This window comes from Lactuca sativa, chromosome 1 (genome assembly GCF_002870075.4).
Source record: "Lactuca sativa cultivar Salinas chromosome 1, Lsat_Salinas_v11, whole genome shotgun sequence".
NCBI lineage: Eukaryota > Viridiplantae > Streptophyta > Magnoliopsida > Asterales > Asteraceae > Lactuca > Lactuca sativa.
The window spans coordinates 21920434-21934300 of NC_056623.2; the positions used below are offsets into that span (position 1 = coordinate 21920434).

The 13867-nt window shown below is 33.9% G+C and overlaps 3 protein-coding genes and 1 non-coding gene across 4 annotated transcripts; 1 reads left to right on the top strand and 3 right to left on the bottom strand.

Annotated features, from left to right (window-relative positions):
* Positions 1 to 260: 260 nt before the first annotated feature.
* Positions 261 to 1885, bottom strand: LOC111875873 (eugenol synthase 1). The gene is made up of 5 exons (XM_023872404.3): positions 1570 to 1885; positions 1338 to 1472; positions 1006 to 1246; positions 721 to 924; positions 261 to 611 (listed from the first exon to the last, which is right to left on the bottom strand). Exons 1-5 carry the CDS (start codon positions 1753 to 1755, stop codon positions 445 to 447), a joined length of 933 nt encoding a protein of 310 aa, XP_023728172.1. The 5' UTR covers positions 1756 to 1885; the 3' UTR covers positions 261 to 444.
* Positions 1886 to 2639: 754 nt separating this feature from the next.
* On the bottom strand, positions 2640 to 3809 carry LOC111875943 (vegetative cell wall protein gp1-like). The gene has a single exon (XM_023872473.1). The coding sequence runs from the start codon at positions 3807 to 3809 to the stop codon at positions 2640 to 2642; it is 1170 nt and encodes a 389-aa protein (XP_023728241.1).
* A 286-nt stretch (positions 3810 to 4095) lies between these two features.
* On the top strand, positions 4096 to 4169 carry TRNAI-AAU (transfer RNA isoleucine (anticodon AAU)). Its single transcript has one exon. It is a non-coding gene; the product is annotated as a tRNA-Ile (tRNA).
* Positions 4170 to 4352: 183 nt separating this feature from the next.
* Positions 4353 to 6224, bottom strand: LOC111875956 (uncharacterized). The gene has a single exon (XM_023872480.1). The coding sequence runs from the start codon at positions 6222 to 6224 to the stop codon at positions 4353 to 4355; it is 1872 nt and encodes a 623-aa protein (XP_023728248.1).
* Positions 6225 to 13867: the final 7643 nt, after the last annotated feature.

Below are 13867 nucleotides of genomic sequence, written 5' to 3' on the forward strand. Positions count from 1 at the left end.
AAAAAAAAAAAAAAAATTTTGGGGGCTTAACGATAAAATCATGGTTTTTTATTTTTAAATAAAAAATAACAAAAACCGATACTTGTTTACATACTAGAACAAACAAGCAGGAAATCGTTTACACATATAGGATTTTTGCTGTTAATTTCCAGATAAAATTCCAAATTTTTAACTGATTGCCGGTTTATGTAAACAACTATCGGTTTCTTGTTCAGCCTCGTGAATCATGATCACTAGTATATCCCCAAACGTGTAAACGATTGAGAAATATCAACCTCAAAGCTGCATATTGTTGCCCCCCAATTAGGAATAGTTATGTATCAGAACATTCAGAGGAAGAAGAGTGCACTAGAGTATTATGTTAACAAGACAAAACTATGGACAGATGTGAACACTTCAATGACTGAAATGTAATTTTGATTTCAATATCCAAACACACTTCACTCAAACGAATCGATCAAGGTATTCATCGACACAAGTGTACTTCACATCCGGGTAGAGCTCAGAAGCCTCAACACCAAACCTTTCTTCTATCTCAAAATTGGTAATATCTCCCTTCACAAAAATCGAATGGCTGACACCCAATGCAACATTCATCGGAAATGCAGACTCTGAAACAATCACAAAAACAAACCCAGAGTATATAAATATAAGAAAAACCAATAATTGAAAACCGATGGGTTTTTTTCTTATTGTCAGTTGCATATGTCATATGTGTACCTTGAATAAGCTTGAGAAGTTGTTCCTCTGGAACATAAGTTCTTTCTAGAGATTTCCCAATCTTCTTCTCCCATAAGGAAACAAGTTCGTTTAACGAGCAAGTGTTTTTAGGGGGTTTGATGTAAAGAATCTTGTTTAATGTTCTTGGATCATCCACAGCTTTGATTGTGTAGGTACCAATGTCATGTTCTTCATTAAAAACAGCTACAGATACAAATCAAGATGAAAAACTGCTGTGTCTTTGCTTGATCAATCGTAAAGAAAGATGCAAGAATTCATTGGTACCTTTGGGGGTTCCATCACCGGGGATCGTTACTTTATCTCTGGGAGGAACAGCGGCGGCTCCGGGGTGAGCCAAAGTAGGCAGGAAGTAACCGGAAAAGCAGTTGCAGGCGATGTAAGTGAACGGAATCCCATCGGCCTCGATTGCTCTACGGATTTGCACTTTCTCGGAAAACATCGAGGCTGCTGGCTCAATCGCCTCTTGATGATCCACGTCAATTCCGAACTCCGATGGCAAAAACCTCTAAACCAAATCACAAGAGTTTGTTGGTTATGAATTCATTTCAACCACTTGAATACAGAATCAATTAGATCAAAATCGCTGTGAAACGAACCTTAATGTTTCCAGCTTCTTTAATGGCGGCAATGATTTTGGTCTGATCTGGGATTTGCATCTTACCGACGGTTGAAATCACCACATTCGCCTGTTTAATCGCCTTCACTAAACTTTCATGATCATATAAATCTCCCTGTTTACACGTTTGTAATTAATTCCTACAATCAATCACCTTCATTTTTTTTACTTAACCATATGTTTATAATGTTAAGAAACGATATGAAACATACATAAGCCAAAGTGACGCCGGAGTTCTTAAAGTTATCAATAAGCTTACCCTTCACAGGGTCCGCCACCGTGGATTCTCGAACCAGAACGGAGGTTGGGTGGCCGGCCTTTACGCTGGCTTCGACTACAAATTTACCTATGTACCCGGTTCCTCCGATGATCAGATTCTTGCTTTTCTCCGATCCCATTTGTTCTTCCGTAAAATCGCAACACAAATTCTTTTTTCCGGTGAGAAGAGACTTTGACCAGGAAGTGGACAGGTGGTTAGTGGTGTGCCGTATGAACCAAAAAGCAAAATCACAAAATTGTATAATGATTTTACTTGATGTAGACGCATGTCTTTTGAATGGATCACTTCGACTTATTTATGATTGTTGCTAAAATACAAAATTGATGGAGTAGATATTCCGGGCTTTTATGTAACTTTTAATATTTTTGTGTCTTGCATTCTTTTGTTTTTAATTAATGAAATCGTTTTATTTTAATATAAAGATAATTTGTTTTTTTTAAATAAATAAATAATAAGGTGGCACTTATAGCCTTATACAGTTATACTCATCCTGCATGTATCGGGATCCTATCTACAAATACGGTCCCACATATAAACATTGTATTGCGTGTTAGTGATCATGATTCCAGCCCTACTGCTATTTTTTTCCTGATTAATATCGACTATTGCAATTAAAAGAAATAAAAAATTTTATTTAATTTATTTAGCTTCGTATAATATTCATTTAATATCCAAAAATTTTACACAATTATTCATTCTCTTTCTAAAAATCTTTCTGTATAAGTTCGAGAATTGAAAGATGTAATCGTTTTGGTCACCATCTTCATCGGACCGTTGATCAAGGGAGCACAATGCAAATTATTCACAACTTTAGAAACAGCAACCCTCATGAAGCTGAAAGTTCGCATCCCATAACAAGAATAATTGCTTTAAATAAATATCATTTTTTAAGAAAAGACGACAATACACGTACTAGAAAACTTAGACTTCATGGATGAAGTTTCATCCTTATTCTGTATATTTGTTTCAAATTAATTTTTAAATCAAAGAACAACCATCTTATCATCTGTGATCTGTGTTACTCTTCTCCCCGCAGACGTGCCGACAACCATGTCGCCTAGGCTTCTGGGGATCGTTTGATTCAGAATCACTTGACTCCATGAAAAGACCTCTAAGGCATCTCTTTCGGATTGTGGAACTCTGCGATTGGGGAATGTTGACTTTGACCTTGTTCATCTTCTTCCTCTTTCGTTTTTTTACATTATCCGGGTCACAAATGGAAGCGAGATGAACACCAGGGTTCCTTTCAGTAATAGAGCAATTGAACAGCATTGAGTTATTAATCCCCTGAATATTGCAATTAATGTACGAATCGTTTTCCATTTCGTTCTCCTTGGAGCTTTCTTCACCATCAGTACTCGTTGTATCTGCAATTTCATCGGGATTGACCTTATACATTCTGCGGATGTGGATTCCCCTTTCCCGTTTGGGTGCAACATAACCTATACACATGGACGTCCCTTTGTTATCACCGGCAAGTGTAATAACAGGTGGTAGTTCTTCTTTTGTCGCAGTTACAACAGGAAAAGATGGTAAAGATGAGATCTTTTTTGCAGGTGGAGATGAAGGCGGAGACGAGGTGGAGGGTGATGGTGGCTTGGCGGAGATATGGGGTTGAGTGGAGATATGAGATGGCGACAGTGGTGGTGAAGAAGCACGTGATTGAATGGCTGTTGGTGATGGTGAAGACGGATGTGATTCGGTTTTTCTGGATTCTGAAGATGAATGTGGTGGCAGAGGCGGTGGAGTTTGTGGCGGTTTTGGTGCTGTTGCTGATGGTTCAGCTGGTGGTTCTGGTGGTGCTGTTGATGGTTCCATAGGTGGTTTTGGTGACACTGATGATGGTTGAACCGGTGATTCTGGTGGTGTTGTTGATGGTTCCACAGGTGGTTTTGGTGACACCGATGATGGTACAACCGGTGGTTCTGGTGGTGGAGAAGGGAGTGTGCCGTGAGGTTGAATCGGTGGTGGTGGTTGTGGTGGTGGAGCAGGGGATGTGCCCTGAGGTTGAATTGGTGGTGGTGATTGTTGTGGCGGTTGTCGAATAGGTCGTGTTCTTTTGGGGGTTTGGGTGGTGGTAGTGGTGGTGCTGGTGGCGGTGGTGGAGCGTGGTGGTATCGAGGGCCTCAGGCGAGGGACCCGAAGACGAAAGGAGGATCTCTGATCTGTCATGATGATGGAATGAAATCAAACGGATATGAAAGATTTTGGATAAATAAGTAATTGGTTAATTTGAATTTGATACCTTTGAAAGGCTTTGTTATCTTATGTTTTGGGCAACTTTATGTTTCACATTTACAAGTATTCCATTTCCATTTCGCCATCTTTTTTAGAGATTCTTCTTTCCAATAACTAAGTCTTACAAGTTATCGGTCATACGTATACCTTTACTACCATCAAAATTGCATTTATGTTTTTGGGAGGATTATTATTAATAGAAGTTTGATATCGAACATCTGGCCTATTAGCTCAGCTGGTTAGAGCGTCGTGCTAATAACGCGAAGGTCGCAGGTTCGAGACCTGCATGGGCCATATCTTTTATAATTTTTGTGAAGCTTATGTTATTGTTAACATAGCAAATAAATCGGCATAGAGTTTTGAGTTTGAGTTTTGAGTATTTAGTTATTGGTTTTGTCACTTTGTGTGTTATCACTTATCAAACGATATATATAATCAAACATTATATTTAATACAAATGTTGGATTTATCCATTTCCTACAGAGAAGATAATATCGATTCTACCACCTTTATTTTTCCTTTATTCTTAGCTTTCCCCAAAGATTTCTTGAAGCCCATTTCTTCGTACCCCATTTCCATCAATATATTCATTTTACCACTTAAGAACCGATCTTTTGCGACAGATCTCTGTATCTTTCCTGATGTTGTTTTCCAGACTTCCCCACTCTTAACAAGAGCAATCAATCCTACATCAATCCCCACATCCTTCTTCACCAAACATCTTATTCCTTCACATACTCTTTTCAAGAAAACCTCATCTTTCCAATCACTTCGTTGCATCTCCGCCACAATTGCCACAGTGTTTCTTGGAATCATAAAGGCTGAGATGCACCCACCTCTTAGAAACCGACGACAAGAGTCGTAGGCTAAAGTTTCCAAATAATGTGGATGAATTTCGATCCCGTTTTTAACCCTTATGATGTCCGAACATCGGCCTGTTACAAAAAGAAATCTTTTGGTACCGATAACAACTCCTCGATCTCCTGTTCGAATGAAGAACTTGTGGCTAAACGGTCTCTTGACTCTGCTTTGAAAAACTTGTTGAGTTAAAGAAGGGTGGCCTAAGTAGCCCGAGGCATTGCTTGGAGACGAAACCCATATCTCACCTTCGATCCCATCTTCGACTAGCTCATGTGAGTCCTCGTGAACAATTAGAATCTCAATTGATTCTTCGTCTGCTTTTGTTTCACTTGTGCCAAGCCTCGCACTAGGTAAGAGTTTCTTGTACACAGGGAATGCGTGTTTGCATCCTTGTCTCCATGATGTGGATACGAATGTGCAGTTCTCCGCCAATCCATAGGACGGACAAATGGAAGAAGGGTTCAAGCCAAATGGCTTAAACCCTTCCAAGAAATCTTCTATGGCCTCATAGTAAATTGGCTCATTGATAATTATCAAGTTTTTCATTGTGGCTAAGTTGATAGGAAGGGTTCCTTCATCCACTCCGCCCCGTTTGAGAACAAGAGGCAGGGTGAACGAAGGAACCGGAGTACAAGTGGCCTTGAACTCAGATATCATCTCGAGCCATAGCCTAGGCCGCTTGATGAATGCATCGGGTGAGGTCAAGACACAAGTTGCACCCGAAACGATAGTTAATAAGAGAAACATTAGCCCACAATCATGGTATTGCGGTAACCATGAGGTTATGATGCTATTTGGGTGAAGATCGTATGACTTTCTAGCTGTTCTGACATTATGAGCAGCAGATTCCGCAGTTACTAGAACTGGTTTAGGGATCCCGGTTGCACCAGAGGTGTACTGAATTAAGTACACCTCCTCTGGTTTGCAACCGGTGTAGGAAGAATGTAAGTTCTTTTTTGAGCTTACATTTTTCTCCACCCGAAGGTTATCCGTAGATATCCATGTGAGATTATTCAAAAGATGAGCAATGGGGTTTTCTGGTTTAGAGTTTTTGATGTATTTTCGGACGGATTTTACGTATGGCCCATTCGCAATAGCAAATTTAGGCCTTGTTTGGGAAAGAACACGAATAAGGTGGTGATGATCATTGTTTGAAAATGTTGGTTTAGGAGGGACAATGGGAACAGCCAAAAGGCCAGCTCGTTGACATCCAAACAAGATTTCAACGAGTTGAAGCCCTGGTGAGCATAAGATGATGATAGTGTCCCCTCTTTGAAGGGAAATAAGAAGTTGCGTTGAAATCAATTGGACCGAATGGTTTAGCTCCTCATAGGTGAGGCTCGAGCCTTCCAACAAACCAGATGAACCATCCTCAACCCAAACAAATGCCGGTTTGGACTGAAAAGAAGGCAGGTTAGCCCACACCGGAAGGTACCGATCAACCACTGGCTGGTCAGGGAAACAAGGGTCATAATTTTCGAAACTCATGGTTATATTGCATGAAAGAAGCGATAGTTTAATTTGTAGGATTTATAGAACCCTCTTGAAGAGAGGTTCAATAAGCATTTTATGAAAGTACATGGGGGTAAAGAGAAAAAAAAACCAATCTTTAGAGAATATTACACAAGAATATGTGAAATTTAACATAGTTTTATGCTAAGAATATTCCATTTTTTTATGTAAAAAAAAAACATTGTCGGAATCAACGGGTCAACGTAGCCGAAGGCGGAGAACACAAGAAGCTTGTTGTTAGGGTAAAAGTACAACAAAAAGGCCATCAAATCTAATATATTTTAATTTTTCACATTTTTTAGCATTAAAATCTAAACGTAGGTTTTATGTCTCAATTCCATTTTGACCTGCTTTATTTATCTACAAGTTTAAGTTTTAGCTGCAATATACTCTCTAATTAAATATGATTAAAAAAACACACACACACAAGGTGGCGAATCCAATATAGAAAAATGGAGTGCATGCTCCCATTTGGTATGGATCTTTACCGACAATCATAAAAACCGGACCGGTTCAAAACCGTTTTGTATACGTAATTGAAATTTTAAAAGAAAAAAATTAATCATATTAACCTTAATTTCTAAAGTTTAAGCAAAAATTTGAAATTTATCAAAATAGTCACCAATTAAGCATATGTTATTTGCAAAATTAGCACAATGGTGAGAATCTTTAAAGTCAATTTTCATAACAAAAGAAAGGTACTGAATTTTTCAACTTGTGAAAATGAAGAAAAGAACCCATTATTTTTCAAGTATTTGCTAAAATGACCTCAATTTGAAAACCTTTTTCGTTTTTACCACCTTAAATAAGCTAGACTTTTTTCGTGGTTAGACTTTTTGTAGATATTGCGTCAATATCGTAGATGATATCTGCGAAATTAAAAACTATTAGAGTATTGTGCAACAAAGACAGAATAGACGATGAAATCCATCCATCGCTAAATATAGACAAGGAATGATAGAATTTAGAGACGATATTTCTACTATAAAAGTACTTATTAGTATCAAGTTGTTGCTTTAGAAACATAAGGAGGAACAATAAACTGTAATTTCCAACACAACATAAGTCATAGTATAAATTATAAATATTACTAAATACTGCTAAAAGTTAACTTTCCTTATGTGAGGAAAAGATACCGTAGCTAAACGCCCCTTTTGTCATACGCAATGTACAACTCACAAATCAAGATTTTATAAATTGCATGTGACCCCTCGACTGTATCTCTTAACTTTTTACAATGCCAACCAATAGCCTTTGCAATCACTTGAAGGTCATCCATCACCAGAATTGAATCAATAATGTACACGTGTCCCCTAGGTCTCAATATTCTATTCATCTCAATCATAATGCTTAGACATATTGCATTAATTTTTTTTAATTAAAAAACACAATTACTTCATGTGGAAAAATAAACAGAAATCATCTTTGAAAACTTATTATACCTTTTTCGCTCAATTGAAAAAAAAAAAAAAAAAAAACTCACAACATGCAGGAGATCAATTTCCTAGGATACGTATCAAATGTTTCACATCAAAATTATAAATTATAAATACACTAGTTTATAGCTCGTGGAAACCATGGTTATAAAATTAATTAAATTTTTATAGTAAAAATTTAAAATTATTAATCAATTATTTTAACTAAATTATTAATTAAGAGATATTTTTATTAGTTATGTGAAATTATAATCGTTGATTTAAATAAATATGTAAAATTAATTTTTAATATATATTAGATATTTTTTATTTGTGAATTAATGAAAAGAATAATATAAAATTTAAATTTAAATTTAAATTTAAAATAGAGAATAAATATATTGACAAATAACATCACATTAGTGAGGAGGTCTAATACATTTAAAATGGAAAACTAATAGATTGACAAGTGACAACATATTAATTAAGATCTACTCTAATAAATAAGGATCTTTTTGGCACATGTCATATTCTTATTCATTTTGTCACATGTAATTTTATGGTAATTTTAAATTAAATTTTATTCCACATGTCATTTTATGGTTTTTCCATTTTATTAAATTTCACATAATATTAAATGTACTAATAAATGGGTATCAATTTCATTAATAAACTTTCCTTTAAATTTCAAAATTATCAAGTTAAAGTTTTATTAGTTTCTTTTATTTACTTATCTAAATTATTTGTTTAAATTTAAAAAAGAAATAAAACACCTTAATTTTTATAATTCAACATTTTTTTCATTTTTCTTATAAATTCAAAGTTCTTAATGTTTAGAATTTTATATTTAATTTTTTTTTTAAATAAACTCATGTAATACATGGGTCTCACACCTAGTGTCTAATATGATAGCACATGACAAAAGAACTACTATTTTATTAGTATAGGGATAGAGATATAAAATAGACAAAACTACAAAAATGGTCCCTATGGTTTTCGAAAATAGCAAGTTTAGTCCCTAATTTCAAAAAACCTCACAGATGGTCCCTATGGTTTCAAAACTTTTAATGTTTAGTCCTTCCGTCTAACTCCGTCAGCTTTCTACCGTTAAGTGAGGGGCATTTTTGTCATTTCAACCCAGGGACCATTTATGAGGTTTTCACTATTTAAAAAAAAAGAAAATATATATAATTATTTAATTAAAGGGCCCCACCCTCTCTCTCTCTCTCTCTCTCACACACACACACACACACAAACACACACACACGATCATCTTCTTCATAATAAAAAACCACATACATTTCACACCAACAAACACAGTTTGAACAAAATTGGAATCTCGATAAATGTTGTACAAGGACGCCATAAAATTAGATCGAGATGCTTAATCTCCAATTGGGCATCAGGTAAAAAAACATAATCTGATCACCATTCTATCAAAACCTTATTCAATCTGTTTCATATATCATCATCTTCATCAAAAACTTTGATGGGTTCACAAGGATTTATCAGGTTAAGACTATCTTCCTTCTTTAACACCACAATAGTATTAAATCATTTAGGGGATTCTATTTTCCATTTACAATCTCAACAGATGAATTGAAATTGCAACCACGAAACATATTTAACAAACTGTTAATGGATGAACAAATGGACTATGTTTTCAGGTTGAATTACTATCTGTTATGCCGAGAGCTTCAAGAACACAAAACGATAGGAAGGAAACTGATTGAATTTTGAGAACATACATACCCACTAATCATTTTGGTTTTGCGATTCAATAACATTTCTAGTCTTGAAATTTCGTTGAGAGATAGGAGTTGGATGTTTGTTCCTCCTGATTCAAACTCCTCTGCCCCATCAGCTTCTTCCTCAGTTTACTTGGAGATATTATCCCAACCTAAATGGATTGAAAACCCACGAAAAAAATAAGAACCCCCACAAATGTGGATTGAACGGGAAGACGAACTGATTCCACAAAAAACAGAAGATTTGTAAAGGGGAATCTGAGTGATGAACAGAAATCAGAAAACGGATTGGAATATAAAAATGATCAGAGGGAGTTGCTACTGATTTCATTGACTACATTTGTAGCATAGTAAATTAGCGAAAAGAACAGGAAAGTTTACATGAAGCTTGTGAATCCTATCGTACTTTACAATCCCTTGGTTTGCGTTGTCTAAAATGAGATCCAGATGATCAACATTAGTGATAGGCTCCATTTCCACAAACGCAGGTCTTGATACGTCCCAAAAGACTTCGACTTTACAATCCTTTTTCACGATTTTCTTAGATTGTTCATTTTTTCTTCAATCGTAGTCATACCCACAAGTTTTTATTGGATTTGAACAACATCCGTTGCTCCAATCTGGTTGATGTGGCTGTTGCTGGTCTCTGTGTGGGATTTCTCTGCAGAGAAGATGAAAGAATATTTGGGGATAAAAAAAATAATTATTATTATTGAGAGAGTGTGTGAGGCACTTTAATTAAATAATTATATTTTTTTCATTTTTTTTAAATAGAGAAAACCTCATAAATGGTCATTGGGTATTGAAATAACGAAAATGTCTCTCACTTAACGGTAGAAAACTGACGGAGTTAGACGGAAGGACTAAACATTAAAAGTTTTGAAACCACAAGGACCATCTATGAGGTTTTTCGAACTTAGAAACTAAACTTGATATTTTCGAAAACCACCTAGACCATTTTTGAAGTTTTGTCTATAAAATATAACTCGTTTTTTGTGTGTAAAGAAGTGTAAAAATGAATGCATGTTTCAACATTATAGCGTAATCAATTCTTTAATTTTATACTATAATTTACTACTTAACTCTTTTATTTTTTTAAAGGTCAAGTTTACTTCTTTATTTTCTAAATTTTTTTTGTAAAATGCATTTTCCACCCCTCAATTTTTTAAAATATTATTTTGACCCCCTAAACTTTGAACTTTATAAAATGTTATTCTTACCACCTCCATTTTCTAAACATTCTTCTTATCTCCAGTTGTGGATATATAATCTGATTTTCTTTAATAACTTTTGTCCATTATTTGTCATTTTTTATGTATGCAGAGGTGGTTCTTATAGGTGTCACACGGTGGCACCAGAAACACTTGACTTCTGTATACATACAACAAAATATTTTGAATTTTTTTTCTATTATTATGTCATTGCTTAAAAAAATGCAACTACATTAAAGAAAATGTGTCACTACAAGCGAATTTTTTTCCGTGCCACACCTAGTACATAGGAAATCTTGCATCCACCCATGTATGAACTTGTCGGTATAAATTCGAGTTTATATATGTTTCGCTATAAATTTTGTGTATATTTAGGTGTTTTTTTTAATCTAAGTTGAAGTGGTAACACACTTCTTTTTGTTAGGGCCGGTCCATGTCGATTTGAGGCCCAGAGCAAAAATAAAAAATGGTGTCCTTTAAAAATTAATAACCGCAATATATATATATATATATATATATATATATATATATATATATATATATATATATATATATATATATATATATATATATATATATATATATATATATATATATTGAAAAAAATTGGAATGTGTTTAAAGGATGTTAGTTAAAAGATAATAACAAAACAAAATTAAACAATCGAACGACTAAACAACTGAACCATTTTGAAAAACCATCGGGTTGGTGTTGAAAATAAACAATAAAAAATCTAATGTTGGTGAAATATGTAAAGTAAAAAAATAAACTTAAAGATGTACCATCTAAACAATATGTTACTATGATTTTTATTAACAAATCTACAATAATTAATTAATATACATTAAAAGAAGGCGCAAGTTAGAAAATTTCACAGAAACATTACAAATGGTAATTGGCAATAAAAACATCAAAATTTTAAATGAAATGAATCTTTGGATTGTTTGTCAAAAAAAAGTCAATAGACTTTTTATAATTTGGAAGATTTGTGAATAACAATGAAAAAGTGGTGAATGATTCAAATATAAATCAGGTTAGTAATAGTCGTTTACTTATAATAATAAGTATAAAAAGAGGCTCATTGAAAGCAAACGCTAATAGCCAGAATCGAACATGCGTTTACACAGAGAGGTGGCTACATAAAATATCTTTAACCAACTCAGCTACTACATCTTTTATACCTTTTTAACAAAACGTGTGTGTGTGTGTGTGTGTGTGTGTATATATATATATATATATATATATATATATATATATACATAATTAATTTTGGGGCCCTAACTTGTAGTGTGGCCCGGGGCTGTTGCCCACCCTATCAGGTCGGGCTTGCTTTTTGTGGAACTTTAATCCTTATGTCTTGATTGTTCTCATTTTTAATCTTTGCTTTTATATCATTGTATTTTGGTCTATGTAATGGTCCTTGTATTCTTATGGATTATTCAAAAACAATCCAACTTAAAAAGTAATCTCTAAACTCTTCTCAGCTTTTGATAAACCACCCAATGTTTATTTCTTTTAAAATTTTAGTGTTTTGAAAGTTGTGATATGTTATACTGGTTTAATCAATTTTCATGTCTATTACGCATGAAAAACATATAGCAACACGCGTCAAAGCACACACTCAAATACTAGTTATTATTATCAAGTACGAACATAACATACTGCTATAAAATAATCCAAAATAATTGTTAAGGGACAACTAGCCAAAAAGTACATCAAAGTTATATAAGATGCACGGACAATACACAACAATTGGTGCTTTAAAATGGTGTATTGTACAACTATATAATGCATGAATTGTTGTGTATGGCAAAAACTGTTGTGTACGAATCACTTCCCACAAGAAAAGGATGGTATAAAAGTACCAAACACACAAGGATGGTATACCTTTTGGCTTCTTTGTTTTATTAACCATATATGTACTTTTTGGTTTTGTTTGTATCACCTTTGGTTAGCTTCTTCTTTTGAAATAGTTTCTTGTGATTTTCAAGAAAAATCATGAACCATATAACAGAGTTTTTTTTTGGGTATCTTGTGTATTTTCCATCATTGTAGCCTTACATAAATAGCCCAAATATATCCACTCAAATTATCCAAATATATCCACTCAAATTATCCATTAGTGACCATGTAAAGTACCATATACACTACTCTAACGCCATCCCTACGTACATTAACATGGTAACATTCTTTGATTAGAAAAAGGAAATAAGACACAAAATACATTGATTATATACATTATTTTCATACCAGAAAAAGCAAAAATACATCATATACGGTATAAATTTAGCTAATCGCATCTCGGAGGCATTGAAGATGTGCATGATGATAATCAATACGTTCAATATCAACACAAGCTACTTCAATTTCAATATTGTTGCGATTTTCGTTGACCACACTATATAAATAGTCGGCTTGATCATCACAATATAATATATATTTTCAATAAATTAAACAAACAATTATAAGAATAAAAGTTGACAACCATTTTCGGTTATGATAATCAACAGATCTCATTTAATTAAGGGATATATACACTAAAGTCCCAATATTTTCATCGATTTGACAAGAAAATCTTAAATTTTATTTTTTTGACAATAAAGTCCAAATTACCGACAGTTTTTGACACTTTTACCATTTTTTTCTGGTTAGCCGGTAATTATGATTTTTTTGTCAAAAAAGTAAATTTTAAGACTTTCTTGTCAAATTGTCAATTAGGATTTTACTGTCAAAAAAATAAAGTTTAGAACTTTTTTGTCAAATTATTGAAAATATTGGGACTTTAGTGTATATATCCCTTTTTTTGTTAGAAATTTAATGGTATGATACTTTTTAAGCATAAGAGTTATTGAAACATTCTCTAGTCAGCTAGATCCTATTGAAATCTTTAATGTTTGCTTCTTGTTAAATTGTTTTTTTAATTTCAACAAACTGACATTGAAAAAAATAGAGATAATCAAGAAAGAAAGAACCATGGTTGTGTTGGCTTTTTGCAGTTCCAAAATGGAGAAATAAGAAACCGAAAAAAATGAAATTGCCTTTTTTTCCCTTCTCCACATTCACACCTTTTTTTACTAGGCATGTGTTGTTTGTGTTTGTATAATATGTCCCCACTTTTTAGTTCAAGATTTGGTAGCGAAGCAAGAAGAAAAGTTTTACAAGTCTTTTCACCCTTTCTCGCTCTCTCTTTTGTATATGTTTCTCTTGATCGTAATTGTGTCAGGGTAAAGATGATGATGGTAAGA